The sequence below is a fragment of the Lipophrys pholis genome, assembly GCF_963383615.2.
Source record: "Lipophrys pholis genome assembly, chromosome: 14".
Taxonomy (NCBI): Eukaryota; Metazoa; Chordata; class Actinopteri; order Blenniiformes; family Blenniidae; genus Lipophrys; species Lipophrys pholis.
This window is the reverse complement of record NC_137633.1, coordinates 29,264,460-29,280,332: the sequence shown is the minus strand read 5'-3', so window position 1 is coordinate 29,280,332 and position 15,873 is coordinate 29,264,460. Positions and strand designations below refer to the sequence as shown.

General features: G+C 44.2%; 1 protein-coding gene across 2 annotated transcripts in view; it reads left to right on the top strand.

Moving 5' to 3' along the window:
- Positions 1 to 15,873, top strand: part of stac (SH3 and cysteine rich domain) — a 71,472-nt gene that overhangs the window by 45,376 nt on the left and 10,223 nt on the right. For both annotated transcript variants that reach the window (XM_080480842.1, XM_080480843.1), the window contains exons 4-8: positions 998 to 1,079; positions 3,474 to 3,580; positions 4,081 to 4,162; positions 4,899 to 4,966; positions 15,499 to 15,596. In XM_080480842.1, the coding sequence (XP_080336968.1) occupies positions 998 to 1,079; positions 3,474 to 3,580; positions 4,081 to 4,162; positions 4,899 to 4,966; positions 15,499 to 15,596 (437 nt within the window). The remainder of the gene's footprint in view (positions 1 to 997; positions 1,080 to 3,473; positions 3,581 to 4,080; positions 4,163 to 4,898; positions 4,967 to 15,498; positions 15,597 to 15,873) is intronic.

Sequence of the window (15,873 nt, the reverse complement as noted above, 5' to 3'; positions counted from 1 at the left end):
TAGTGTCCCAGGTGGAGGATTGTTCTGGACTGTTCGTGTCCCATGTGGAGGATTGTTCTGGACTGTTAGTGTCCCATGTGGAGGATTGTTCTAGACTGTTCGTGTCCCATGTGGAGGATTGTTCTGGACTGTTAGTGTCCCAGGTGGAGGATTGTTCTGGACTGTTCGTGTCCAATGTGGAGGATTGTTCTGGACTGTTAGTGTCCCAGGTGGAGGATTGTTCTGGACTGTTCGTGTCCCAGGTGGAGGATTGTTCTAGACTGTTCGTGTCCCATGTGGAGGATTGTTCTGGACTGTTAGTGTCCCAGGTGGAGGATTGTTCTGGACTGTTCGTGTCCCAGGTGGAGGATTGTTCTGGACTGTTCGTGTCCCATGTGGAGGATTGTTCTGGACTGTTCGTGTCCAATGTGGAGTCAGGGTCATTGACCTGTTTCCACTGGAAGAACACGCACTGTATCGATGGTGCATGAAGGTCTGAACCAGACTGAGCTGAACGGCAGAGCAGACTGTCGATGGACTCAAATGGAAAATGCCAGAATAAATGTGAACTGTTTTTATTTTACACCTGAATTCGAATGTGAAAATGTTTTGTTTTGTTTGGTTTTTTTTTAAATAGTGTGTGTCACTATGAAATGTAAATAAAGTCTTTAAAAAGACTTTAAAAAAATAAAAAATCTCCCTCTCTCTCTCTGTCTCTTTCTCCTTCTCTCTCGGGACGACATAGCTCGGTGGGTTGCAGGTTTGATTCCCATCTCCACCTGTCACCATGCCAAAGTGTCCTTGAGCAAGACACCGAACCCCAAATTGCTCCCAATGGCTTGCATGGCAGCACCCTCCATTGGTGCGTGAATGTGTGTGTGAATAGGTGAATGTGATTAACAATGTAAAGCGCTTTGGGAATGCTCACGCAGTTGAAAAGCATTATATAATTGAAGTCCATTTACCATTTCTCTCTCTCTCTCTCTCTCTCTCTCTCTCTCTCTCTCTCTCTCTGCAGCCAAAAGGTTTTCGGCGTTACTACAGCTCTCCATTACTGATCCAGGAACAGTACGGCTGCATCAAAGAAGTCATGCCCATTGGTGAGCTCGCTCATCTGCGTCATAACTTGTGTTCTGCCATCATATGTGTGGCCTGAGGGCAAGCCAGAGGGTCTCGATTGGCCTGCGGTTCAACTTCAATTCAGTCTTTCAAAGATGATAATAAATTAGTTTTTTCAATTAAAAACACATTTATCAGCACCTTTTACAATAACTATGTGACATTAACATGAGTGACTTCCTTGTACCAGAACAATCTGTTTCATTTCAGAGAGGTTACATTAGTATTTTTCATAATGATAACAATGACATAGAAACTTGAGAACGTTGAAAACACTGTTGTACACATGCCAACCACTAGTCAGTGCTGTGTGTCTGTAATGTAACCTAACATAAAGAAAGTAAACCTGTCAGTTCCTCCTCCTTGTTAAATGTTAGAAAAAACATTTCAAACACGTTCCCCTGTGCCTCTAACCACTGATATAATCTCAAATATCACAAAGTTTGAATTGAAATCAAGGGAAAAGAGGCTGCCAGTTGAATAAATAACCAATCAAACAGAAAATTTGTTTTACAACATCCGCATAACATTCATAGTCGGGATATCGGTTTTAGATTATCTAAAGTTGTTTAAGGCAGATCATTGCATTGGTAATTTAACATGATCTGCTTTGAGTCATGGTGAGTTTCCCTGAACGCTCAGATGAGTGGGTCCTCCGAAATGTTGTTGCAGCAAAGAATTGTGGGGGAACATCATCTCATCTCTTTTGGTAAAGGCTGCATCAGTGGTTCCTAGGCAAAAGGAGGTTCTAGAGGAAGCATCAGTGGTTCCTAGGCTAAAGGAGGTTCTAGAGGAAGCATCAGTGGTTCCTAGGCAAAAGGAGGTTCTAGAGGAAGCATCAGTGGTTCCTAGGCAAAAGGAGGTTCTAGAGGAAGCATCAGTGGTTCCTAGGCTAAAGGAGGTTCTAGAGGAAGCATCAGTGGTTCCTAGGCAAAAGGAGGTTCTAGAGGAAGCATCAGTGGTTCCTAGGCTAAAGGAAGTTCTAGAGGAAGCATCAGTGGTTCCTAGGCTAAAGGAGGTTCTAAAGGAAGCATCAGTGGTTCCTAGGCTAAAGGAGGTTCTAAAGGAAGCAAGGAGCCTCCTTTCGTTTGCTTATTGAGAATTTGAACGTTCCTTATCATGGCCACCACTGAAACACTTCCGGGGTGAAGGAAAAGTAGATAGGAAAAGAGATAGGAGGGACAATTCGGATGTACCCAGTGTCTGAACCATAGACATACCATAGACATACCATAGACATACCATAGACATACACTGACGGTCATTGACCTTTGACTTCTGATGACAACACCAAGGAGCATGACACGATGTGTGAGATATGTCTGAGCTTGTGGAGGTTTCACACTGTGAATCTCACTATCTCACTCTGGAGGGAATATCAGTGAGAAAGGCTTTGACCAAAGCCCATTCTATTTAAGAATCAGTAGCAGAAGTACTATATATATAATGATATATAAACAACTCAATACATTTATTAAAAATAGTTTTTTAATAGACATCAGCTTTTATGAGAGATTTTTCTTGTGTCTAATATGTATTTCAGCTCCTTTGATTGTCATAAAGGTAATGACTGTGTTTATTTGTAAAGTACCACGTTGTTCCTTTATCATGGTTTATATGTTAAATAGCAGTTACTTTGACAACAAAGAATGGGAGATGTGAATCCTAATTGCACTTCACTCCTTTAACCTCAGCTTATGGCTCATTTTGAATAGCCAGGTGGTTGTTAAGACTCAGTGCAGCTGAACTTTCTCTCATTATAAGGCTGCCGGCTGCTGACTTTTGACAGCTACTGGAAGTCAGTGCCTATTCACCATAGTGGCGCTGGCCAGGAGCCTTGGGTGAGCGGTCTATAGTTAAATAGATCTATGGTCTGTATGAAGAAATTTTCACCTCATATGCAGATGATCGTGAAGGAAATGTACAGGACATATTCACTTTGTTGGAGAAGAGCTGCTAAATTCTGACAAACTGCCTCCATTGTGACTGGTCATCTCCTCACACATGAGCCGAAAAACTCCTGACTGGACCTGTGGAGCTCATAAGCAGGACTGCGATTCAGGAAAGGTTTTTTTTTCAGTTTTTTTTTGACGTATCCAACAAGTGGAACTCAAGCTGTTTCTAAAAAATACCAGCTAAAAAAACAGCAAACGTTTAGTAAAAAACATCCAAACTTTGTCTCAGTCTGAAGTGAATCACCTTCAATAAATAATGTGGTCTGTACAAAGTGCACCAATCTTCAGACTGCAGTAGTACTTCTATACTTTGATTTTATTGCTTCGGACCAGTTGAGGTCCAAAGGGTATGAGTCACTGAAAATACTGAGTGATATGTTTCAGACTAGTTGTGTAAATGACCGCTGCGCTTGTCTGCAGCCTGCGGGAATAAGGTGGACCCGGTGTATGAAGCTCTGAGGTTTGGGACATCTCTGGCTCAGAAAGCCAAGAGGGCCAGCGGTTCGGAGTCTCCACACACAAACTCGGTGAGGACCTGCTTTATTTCTCCAGTTTTCTCTGTGTTGAACAGCAAAACACACCCATCAAGAGTTTTATGTTACTGTTGCTGATGGGCCACATAGATAGTGCGGCTGCAGGGCTGTAAACACTACCAATAAAGGCAGCCTGAGGGAGTTGTGATGGGAACACTGGCGCTCTTCTTTCAGGTTTGAAGATGTATTAACCTGATTGTAGAGCTTCAATCCTTTCACTGTCTGCATCTGGACAATGAAGCATGTGAAAGCTATTGGTTCCAGGTCCTCCTGTCCTGTCCTGTCCTGTGCAGCTGGTTGTGAATGAATATGTGTCTTACCGAACGCTTGCACAGACAATGTGATCGCCAAAGTAGTTTCATAACAGTTTCTAAATGCAGACAGTGAAACAGCGTGTTTACGCTTCATGTTTTCAGCAAGCCGATTAGTGTGCAACTGAAAAGTAAGTAGTTCCTCTCAGTTCAACCTGTTTACAGGTTTTGTCTCCTCTGCAGACCTGTGACTTGGACAAAGTTCCAGAGGAAGTTGTGGCTCACGGCAGCAGACAGGACGTATTCAGAAAGCACAGCGAGGACGGTCAGTATACGTGTGCTTCTGGGTTGAAGCCATGTTGTGAGACAAGGGGAACACACTGCTGCTCTTCTCACATACTCTGCAAAGGTCACAACAATGATATGACTATCAGAACAACATTCTGAACGGCTCTCTACTGAGTGAGCTCCATGTGTTTTCTTGGTGTTTTTGTGAGTGAATCACCTCTGCTGCTTATTGGATTATTTTCACCAGTCAGCAGTGAGGAAGCCGTAAGGAGCTGGTGAGGATGGCAGAGCTCTTCATAAACAGACAGGGTGATGTCCCACCCTGGACATCACCCGGCCCTCTGATCAACACAGAGACTGAAACCAGCTTTCAGGACTTAACAGGCAAAAATAATGTAACTACATCCTGCAACAAGTGTTTATAATAATTTCATTCAATATGAGTTTTAACAGTAAGGTTTAACAGGAATGCTCACCCGGCATGAAACAGAGGTTCTAGGCTACAGACCAATGACAGAGTACTTTACGACAAATCTCCTCAATAGTCAAAATTTCAAATCATGTCTGTACTGAATTTCTCAACAGAACAAAGCTCATCAGAAACAAATGTTGCTGCGACTGACTAAAAAAGTGAGAAACTGTTGCTGTTCAGCTGGTGATTGAGTCAGTAGGCTGTGCTTTTGTGTGAAACTTTTAGCCACGCTGGTTTAGAGCCTCAGACAGGATGTGTGGTTCATTAAAATCCTCACAAAGTCTTTTGTTTGATTTCTCAGTTTTCACAGTCATGGAGAATGGAGCAAAGCTTTACTGGCAACCAGAGAGAAAACCTGACAATGTGATGGTGAGAAACAAATGATTTACACACATAAAGCGTTTCTTTCACCTGAGCTTCAACTTGTTAAGGTTTTGTAAAAACACAGTAAAATAAATGTTTCATTAGAGTGGTAGAAGAGGGAGGTAGAGCAGTAGAGATAAAGAGGTAGAGCAGTAGAGATAGAGAGGGGTAGAGCGAAAGAGATAGAGTGTGTGTGTGTGTGTGCGTGCGTGCGTGCGTGCGTGCGTGCGTGCGTGCGTGCGTGCGTGCGTGCGTGTGTGTGTGTGTCACCATTTCAAATGGTATCTTGAAATGGTGAGAGAGAGGCAGCAGTGGAGGGGGTCGGGGACAGTCATGGCAGCTCTTCTGGAAAATGCTCCAGAGTGTCTTGACACAGTCTGAAATGTAAGCTTCAGTAAATAGAAAAGTCTTGAGTAGAACCTTAACAGTAGAGCCTGTTTCAGCCTCCCTAACTGAAACTGGGATCTGGTTCCACATCAGAGGAACCTGAAAGCTGAAAGCTCTGCCTCTATTCTACTTTTAGAAAAGCTAGGAACCTCCAGTAAGCCAGCACTCTGAGAACCAAGAGTTCTTTAAGATATGATGGAGCCTTGTTGTTAAGAGCGTTCTAAGTTAGAAGGAGGATTTTAAATTCTCTTCTAGATTGAACAGGGAGCCAATGAAGCGAGGTTAGTATTGGAGTGAGCTGATCTCTGATGTTGGTTCCAGTCAGGACCCTCGCTGCAGCATTTTGAATCAGTTGAAGACTTTATAAGCAATTATTCGGATACACCATGATAATAGGGAGTTTCAGTTTCAGTTACAATAGTCTACTCTCGAAGTAACAAATGCGTGGATTAGTTTTTCAGCATCACCGAGTCAGCATGTCTCTAATTTTGGAGATATTATGTAGATGAAAAAAGGCAGTCCTGCAGATTTGTTTAATGTGGGAGCTGAATCCTGGTCCAAGTTAACTCCCAGGTTCCTCACAGTGGTACTGAAGGTTAAAGTAATACCATCTAGTGTTACTATATTTTTAGATAGTTTCTCTCTGAGATATTTTGGGCCAATCACGATAACTTCTGTTTTGTCTGAGTTCAGATGCAGAAAATTACGGCTCGTCCAAGCCTTCAAGACAAGCTTCTAGTTTAACTCTTTGATCAGTATCATCTGGTTACATAGATAAATCGATTCGTGTGTCATCTGCATAACAATGGAAGTTAATGGAGTGTTTCCTAATAATGTTCCCTGAAAGGTATAGGGCCAAGGACAGAACCCTATGGATCGCCATGTTTAACTTCAGTCTGGGCGGAAGAGTCATCGTGAACATGAACAAAGTAGAACCTGTCAGATAGATATGAATGAAACCAATTTAGTGCTGTACCTTTAAGCGCAATGACGTGTTCTAGTCTCTGTAATAGAATGTTATGATCAATAGTATGCAGCACTGACATCTAACATGACCAGAACTGAGACCAGTCCTTTGTCTGAGGCCATGAGAAGATCATTAGTAACTTTGACCAGAGCTCTAAAACCTGACTGGAAATACTTTAATAACAGCAAGCTTAAAGGCTTGTGGTACATATCCTGTTTTTAAGGAGAGGTTGATCTGATCTAGTATTGATGTACTAATCAGGGGGAAAAGGTCTTTAAATAGTTTATTTTGGGATTGGATCTAAGAGGCATGTTGTTGGTTAGATGAAGCCACGATTGAGGAGAACTCATGGAGCTCTATAAGGTGGAAGCTGGATAACTGGAAATCAGGTTCTACTGATTGAACTGAAGATGTGGTTAATAGGTCTGTGACAGCTTTGGCTAGTGAGTCTTTAATTTTATCCCTATTAGTTAGAATTTTGTCATTAAAGAAGTTTAAGAAGTCATTACTGCTCAAAATTAAAAGGATATGAGGTTCGACAGAGCTGTGACTTTTTGTCAGCCTAGCTACAGCGCTGAAGAGAAATCTAGGATTGTTCTTGTTTTCTTCAATTAAGGAGGAATAGTCGGCAGTTCCAGTTTTGCGAAGGGCTTTTTTTTATAGATTAACAACTATCTCTGCAGGCTGTTCAAAATACTTCTAATCAATTTAGATGCCATTTATTTTCCAGTATACGTGTTGACTTCTTTAATGCTCTCAAATTATCATTGTACCATGGAGCTATCCTCCACTGAGATGTTGCTTTTATCTTCAAGGGACCAATGGAAAAATAACAAGTGGGTTCATTCACCTTCTGTGAAAATCCAATTGTGTACTAAATGCAATGTTAAGGTTATCATTGTCAACATCTACATGAATGATAACGTCTCCCACTATAATGACTTTATCTGAGCTCAGTACTAAAGTAGAGATAGAGTCTGAGAATTCAGACAGAAATTCAGAATATGGTCCAGGAGGACGGGACACTAGGACAAGTAGAACTGCTGCTGGGTTTTCCAGTCAGAGTGCATGAGAGTCGGAGTGAGGCTTTCAAATGATTCCTGGTTAGTTTTAGCTGTGGGATTAAAAAGAAGACTAAAGTTATAAATAGATGCTACTCCTCCTCGACATCCAGTTTCTCCAGGGATGTGATCATTAGTATGAGTGGTGGGAGTTGCTTCATTTAAGCTGAGATATTCATCTGTTTTTAACCAGATTTCAGTGAGGATAATGTTGGGGTTTATGGTTGGTTATTAGCATATAATTACTGTAAGTAATAGATTACTGAAAGTAATAAATCACTGGAAGTAATTTATGAATAATTGAAATTATTAATAGAAGTAAACGGTCATTTACTCATTAATAACTCCTAAAGTAATTGAGTAATTACTTTAAAAAAAATGAATAAATTATCAAAAAAAATTAATCAATAAAATGTTTCATTAATTTGCATAAATGTGTTATTTATGTATTAATAATAAATCGGGGCACCACCAGATAAACTGGAAATAGCTAATACCAAAATATCAGTCTCGTTTGTAAAAGTTTATTTAAGTTAGTTAATATTTTTGCATAAAATATAACAATCTTAAATAAAATAGAAGGTGTGAGATCCGAGCACAGACTGTTACAAACCAGTGAATTGTCAACAATAAATACACAATAATCACCAAGAAGCGTACAATTCAGCTAACAGGCGTTTATTAATAAAAGTGTATTCATTCATAAGTAATTCATAAATCATCTCATAAATCAACACATTCAAGTAGCAAACGTCATCTAACACGGAGATCTAATCTATTAAACAGCAACACTATGTACAAAGAGTGTGTGTGTGTGTGTGTGTGTGTGTGTGTGTGTGTGTGTGTGTGTGTGTGTGTGTGTGTGTGTGTGTGTGTGTGTGTGTGTGTGTGTGTGTGTGTGTGTGTGTGTGTGGGTGTGTGGGTGTGTGTGTAGAGATGAGGGTGGTGGTGTAATGACCTCGAACGACCACCAGGTGGAGGCAGACGTCGGTGGGTCAATGTGAGTGGGTGTGATGACCTCGAACGTCCACCAGGTGGAGGCAAACGTTGGCGGGTCAGTGTGGTGACCGTGACGACCACTAGAAGCGTGCGGCGGCACGCAGAGGGATTGCGATGAACCACTAGAGGCGTTTGACTGGCTCTTTCTGGGGACGCGGCGGTTGCTTCGCGGCCAGATAAACAAGACGTCCGTTGGTCGCGCATGCGCGAGGCCGGTCTCGGAGCGAGGCAGTCTACCGAGGGCGTAACGAACGGGCGGTTCCATTGGCCCAGTTCCGAGCGCCGGAGTCCTAAGTGGAGGTCGGAACCTGCAGTTAGAACTCTTGCGATCGAGGCAGATCTGCTCATGGGTGTTACATGCAGCTGTGTGTGTGAGCTTATCTTGATCAGATAACACGAGTGCAGGGGCTGCGCAGACTCGGGTTAGTGGAGAAAGGGGGAGAATGAGAGAGGGTGAAGACAAGAGAAAGACAGAGAATTCTGGCGACACTCGGTTCTGAACCCTGGTTCCTCCACACAGAACTTCCAGTGGACTGGAGCTCACTTGGACCTCTGGTTTTGAGGCGGAAAACCCAATTCCCGGACTTGGTTTGTTGCACGTGAACGCGCGTCCACAAACATATGAGATGCTGCGGCCTTCTGAGCGGCACATTGAAACACATTGCATTTTCAACAGACCATCATTCTACTAATATATCTGCCCAGACAAAAGCTCTCACCTTCCGGTTCTGTTGGTTCTGTGAGGCTGTGGTAACTGGTTGTTACCGGGTCTGAATTCAGCGTCCTGAATTCAGAGGCCTGGCTTCAGCTGGACAGCAAGGCAGATGATTTGGCTCTGGTCTCCAGAATTCCCCAAAAAAGAAAAAAATAGAGGAAACAGAAGATGTCGTCCAAACTGGGTCCTGCTCGTCCAGCGGGCTGGGGTTGATGTTTCTTTTGTTCCCACTTGATGCTCTCTATACCATCCCGAGGAAAGCAGAGACTTATGTCTCCCTCGACGGTCAGATTCAATTCAATTCAATTCAATTCAATTTTATTTGTAAAGCGCTAAATCACATCAACAAACATCTCAAAGCCTCTTACAATGATAGAGAACAACAGAACCCAACTAAACCTTCCAGAACCTCTTACAATGATAGAGAACAACAGAACCCAACTAAACCTTCCAGAACCTCTTACAATGATAGAGAACAACAGAACCCAACTAAACCTTCCAGAGCCTCTTACAATGATAGAGAACAACAGAACCCAACTAAACCTTCCAGAACCTCTTACAATGATAGAGAACAACAGAACCCAACTAAACCTTCCAGAACCTCTTACAATGATAGAGAACAACAGAACCCAACTAAACCTTCCAGAGCAGCAGATGGAACAAGCAACAGTGGAAACCAGGAAGAACTCCCTCTCAGGAAGAACAGTTCATAAGAAGTCCCTCTTCAGGAAGAAAGGGGGCGGAGCCTAGACTCTGGAAGGGGGGGGGGGGGGGGGGGCATCCACCTTGACCGGTTGGGGGGAGAAGTACATGGGATAGGACAGGGAGGGAGAGGAATAGAAGAGGGAGAGAGAGAGGAATAGAAGAGGGAGAGAGAGGAATAGAAGAGAGGGAGAGAGAGGAATAGAAGAGGGATAGAGAGAGGAATAGAAGAGGGAGAGAGAGAGGAATAGAAGAGAGGGAGAGAGAGGAATAGAAGAGGGAGAGAGAGGAATAGAAGAGAGAGAGAGAGAGGAATAGAAGAGAGAGAGAGAGAGGAATAGAAGAGGGAGAGAGAGGAATAGAAGAGAGAGAGAGAGAGGAATAGAAGAGGGAGAGAGAGAGAGAGAGAGAGAGAGGCAGACAGGCCAGAGAAGTACAAATACTAAGAAAAGTCTATGATGAGCGTTGGTCTGATGATGAACTAATCTCAGTCTGGAGTTTAAGGGCCGTGCCGTTGTGGTGGGGTCCCGGTGCTGTGGGGGGGTCCCGGTGCTGTGGTGGGGTCCCGGTGCTGTGGGGGGGTCCCGGTGCTGTGGTGGGGTCCTGGTGCTGTGGGGGGGTCGGGTAGTAGGACCGAGATTGAGAAGCCGAGAGTATTGGTAGGAAAAGAGTCTCACCAAGTTGAATTGTGGACCCCTGTGGTGTTCGGGTCGGATTCGACCATCCTCATTGGTTATCAACCTGGGGGGTCGTAAAACTGGCTCGCTCCCCTGCTGTTTTATGGTCTGTTCACTGTCCCTGGTGATTCTCCTCAGTCAGAGAAACTTTGGGGAGCAGTTCACTGGAATTTTCAGCCCAACAATAATAAATCAAAATTGTGATCAGTTCTCAAATCGCTTACAAGTAAAGATTTGGACGAGAGCAAACAAATATTAAACAATCCACATTTGATTGTTGTGGAGTTTTGTCCCACTATGGAGGCCGTTTTGATTTTTAGCAAGTTTCTAAGATTAACTCCTCTCCTGTGGAATTCATTTTGTCTTTGATAAAATGGTTGTGGAACAGATGTGATGTCCACATGAACAGTTTTGTTGTTAGAGGCTGATAGATGCGAGGGGGCTGCAAGAAGAGAGGTCTGTTTGGAGAGGACAGGCAACGAGAATGTTATTGATGGGAAAGGACAGAGGGGGGCGCTGGAGGAAGCAGCATTGAGTTGATGAGGTGCCTCATTTCCAGAAAGCAGTGACCGAGGAGGACAGTAGGGGGTTCTGGTGCTGCCAACAGCAGCCTGAAGAGTCCACGAGAAAGGACACTCGGGGGCGTGTCTGTGTTTACATTCCATGGACATACCCCCGAGTGTCCTTCCTCATGGACTCCTCAGGCTGCTGCTGATCCAGCCTCCTGCAGGTGGAGAGCGTCTGTACGACGACTAAAATGATCCAGACTGGACTCAGTTCAACAGCTCACAGGAAGCAGTGAACTGAGCTTTGGGGCCCTGACGAGTCCTTCTACTTGATCTTGAGCTTCTCAGTACCATCAACAACACTGTGTAGTCACATTAAATTAGGGAAGCACCAATCCAGGTGGTTTCACTTCCAATCCGATCCCAATAACCTGAATTTGGATATCTGCCAATACTGACACTATTCCGATAGCAAAGCTCGGTTTGCTTTAATATTTTTATTATCATTATTGCTGGTTTTATATGAGGCTCTAATAAACTCCTCTCTACAGTAAAGTATGAAATGTACGAATGTATGCATGTATTCTCTCAAAAGGCAACTTGAGGTTAATATAAGGAAGCAGTACAAACTATTTTTGTTCAATTTGGACAATGTGTGGCTCTGCGTGACGTCATCGTCTCTTGATAAACTTGTTATATCTTTAAAACCTCAGTATCACTTTATTAATCCCTGAGGAAATTCTTTAGCAAGGCAGCACAAATGATTGGGACTATTTTCAAGGGGTTTTGTGTAGCAAGGCGCAGCTTCACAGAGGTGTGAATCACCTGCTGACAGCATGGAGCAGCTGCTTTTCATTTATTTGATGATGCCATCAGTGCTGTTCTCCTCGGTGAGCTGGCGTTTTAAAACAGTGACGTCTGGCTGCAGACCGACCACCTCGCTGTACAACGGCTGTGCAGACATTGCACGTTGCTGTGTTGCTTTGTGGTGTTTTGAGTGTAAAATCCCTCCAAACAGCAACATGTTGTCATGAAAGGTTGGATAGCACAGTGCTACTTCCCTAGCTTGAAACTGATGTTTAAAGAGAAATCCTTTTGCTTTCTGGATTTTACTTTTTTGATAATTGCCAGTTGTTCCAACATTTATAATGCACTGAAAGGTGAATTTAGATTAAAACTCAAACATCAGAAGCCAAGATTTCCTCTTGTGCGGAAACAATCTGCTACCACATTCATCAGAAGTGTGATTGTTGTCAGTTAGCAGCTCGTTCTCCGAGACTTGGCTTTTAGAGAAACCCACTGAGTGTGTGTCCTGACCAGTGCATGAACTGTGCTGGATGAGTCTGAGAAACTGAACTCCAGCCAGGAGCTCTGCTTCTTCTGCCCCCAGCCTCCCTCCTCACCGCTCACTTTCCCAGGACTGAGAGCAAAACTCTCTTTCCTCCTGCTGCAACAAATTCAAGCCAAACTGACACCAGCGCTGACCTGCAGCCATACGCAGAAACCTGCAGCCATACGTAGAAACCTGCAGCCATACGTAGAAACCTGCAGCCATACGCAGAAACCTGCAGCCATACGTAGAAACCTGCAGCCATACGTAGAAACCTGCAGCGATACGCAGAAACCTGCAGCCATACGCAGAAACCTGCAGCCATACGTAGAAACCTGCAGCCATACGCAGAAACCTGCAGCCATACGCAGAAACCTGCAGCCATACGCAGAAACCTGCAGCCATACGTAGAAACCTGCAGCCATACATAGAAACCTGCAGCCATACGTAGAAACCTGCAGCCATACGTAGAAACCTGCAGCCATACGTAGAAACCTGCAGCCATACGTAGAAACCTGCAGCGATACGTAGAAACCTGCAGCGATACGTAGAAACCTGCAGCCATACGTAGAAACCTGCAGCCATACGTAGAAACCTGCAGCCATACGTAGAAACCTGCTGCTCGTTTCATCTGAGAATCTGATGGTACATCAGGCCCAGACACAAAACGGTTAATGCTGTGTGGAAGTCTTATCGCTCCCTGTGGAACATTGTGGAATATTTCATGGGCGGATTTGAAAACAGTTCTTTCTCCCCTGTCTATCTCGGCCTTCCATTATGGGGTGTGTGGGAGGGGAGCGTTCATCATCACCAGGCTTTGGCCCTATTTCTCATGTGTGGCCATCAATCCTGTTTACTCTCATACTAAACATGTTTATCTCTGTTGTCAACAGTGGAAAAAGACCACAGACACTTGGAAAAACACAAAAATGAACACGCACACGCGCACACACACACACGCACACACACACACACACACACACACACACACACACACACACACACACACACACACACACACACACACACACACACACACACGCACACACGCACACACACACACACACACACACACACAGTTGTTCAGTGAGGGTGGTGTGTTTCAGGAGGCTGCAGCGACCACAGCTGGCTCAGAGCCGTTTGTCTGTCAGCCGGCGGCTCCATTAGCTCAGGACGGACAGATGGAGGCTCCACGGGTAATGAACTGCCTCTTCACCACACACACACACACACACACACACACACACACACACACACACACACACACACACACACACACACACACACACACACACACACACACACAGGACAGATGGTGATCTGTTCACACTGTTCGGGATCAGTTGACGGTAAATCAGTGCTTGAGGATTTTCTTCTTCAAAAAGTTCAAACGTCAGCAGCATCTTCACGAAAAAACTTTATCGTAATAACGAGAAAAAGCTCTGAAATATTTTTACTATGGCAGTTCATTACGAATCATTACATAGAAGAATGGCTCAGTCGTGTTGGGATTTAGCTTTGGTCACTAGCAATAAATTACTGTATGTAATAGATTACTGACAGTAATAAATCACTGAAAGTAATTGATGAAAAATGTTGATTATTATATTAATAAATATTCGTCGTGTGGGTGACAACAATAATCAAACAGTAACCTTGTTGCCGTGGCTGCAGCTTATTTAAACACAGTAAAAACACACTATCTCTCAAGCTGACCTAGTTTTCGGCCCAGACGAAGCTGTTCTGGTTTTCCTGCTGAGGGTGAAGCGTGTACCACTGTGGCGTGGTGGAGGCGTGCGTTTGAAGCTAGAGTTAACTGGTTCGTCAACACGGCTCTTGGCTGAGGTTTTGTCATTTCGAAATACAGAATTTGAGTTTTGCGGTTCGGTTAAAGAATATCTTCTGGGGAAACGTGTTCTTCATGCAGGTGAGGAGGAGGGCCAGATGGCGTCCTCAGCAGATCCCCCTCACAAAAAGGAATGAAAGACAAAACTAATCCAAGCTGTGTTCTGCTCGTCCAGCAGGCTGAATCTTCAGCTTGGTTCTGTGGTTCCTTGTGTGCTTCTGGACCCTCTTTTATGCCAACCGGAGACCAGTCCGTTCACCGGCTCAGTAGACTGGGAAGAAGCAAGGAGCAGTCGGTTTTATGCTTGAGTCTTACATCCAACACCTGCTGAGTCTTTGGACAGTGAGCAGCATTTTGCCTGATATTTTCCAGGTAGTTTGATCTGCTCTCAAAACTGAACATGAACACCACCTGATCCCAATGAAGGTGTGAAAATTACCAAATGAACCGAGTCCCGGTATCCGAATGTAAAAGGCCCCTCCGTGTTTTTATTGCTTCCAAACCTGAGGGACACGGCCCCTTTCGGGTTGCGCTAAAGATAGGATGTGGTCTGGTTTCCATTTGTTCTGAGAGAAACATGTTAATGGCCAACAGCTTTCCACTGCCTGCCTGTGTGTGTGTGTGTGTGTGTGTGTGTGTGTGTGTGTGTGTGTGTGTGTGTGTGTGTGTGTGTGTGTGTGTGTGTGTGTGTGTGTGTGTGTGTGTGTGTGTGTGTGTGTGTGTGTGTGTGTGTGTGTGTGTGTGTGTGTGTGTGTGTGTGTGTGTGCAAGAAAGAGAGAGAGAGACATGCTCGCTCGGGGAGGCACATCAGAGCTGAGACTGTTCATCACCAAACAGTCCTGCAGAAACAACTCCAGAAAGTACTTGTTCCCAGGCAGGAACAGGGAAACCATGGCTGTCCTGCCTTAATGTCCCGACCATTTTAAAAGTTCTCTCACTCGTGTTAGCAGAGGATCAGAGCAACAGATTTTAGAAGAACTGAGGCGTCTCCTTTTCTTTAAGGGATAGGCACAAATAAGCCTTGGCTTATACCAAGTTCGGCTAAAGGAAACAAGAAACATATCTACGTGAGCTTTTCAGCACTAGAAAATTATTGCATAAAATTCTACTTTTGCACTGAAACTGTGACTGAAATAAACCATTCATTCAATTATTCTCTCAGTGTGCTCTAAACACACATACTTGTGCCAGGAGATTGTTTCAGGAACAATACAGTGTGTGTGTGTGTGTGTGTGTGTGTGTGTGTGTGTGTGTGTGTGTGTGTGTGTGTGTGTGTGTGTGTGTGTGTGTGTGTGTGTGTGTGTGTGTGTGTGTGTGTGTGTGTGTGTGTGTGTGTGTGTGTGTGTAGGTGGAGCAGAGCCACCTGCAGAAAGACGTCTTGAAGCTGAGCACCTACGTGGCCTTGTTCAGCTTCAGTGCCCAGGACAGCCACGACCTGGAGATGAGGTGTGTCCACACATCCAACCAATAACAGCACTCCGTCACAATTCACGTCACTTCAGGATCACAGAGGGACTTCCCTCTGTGATAAGGGACTCTATTCTCTTGTGGGGAGGGGGGGGGGGTCTTCATTTGGTTCGAATGGTGTTCACATTCACTTTTGAGACCAAACCACCTGGAAAAAGTCATTGCAACAGCTGCTCGTGTGGGAGTGTCCCTCTCTGGACACAAACACTGTCCAGAGAGGAAGTGAAGAAGAAACATGGCTCATTTATTGGTTCGG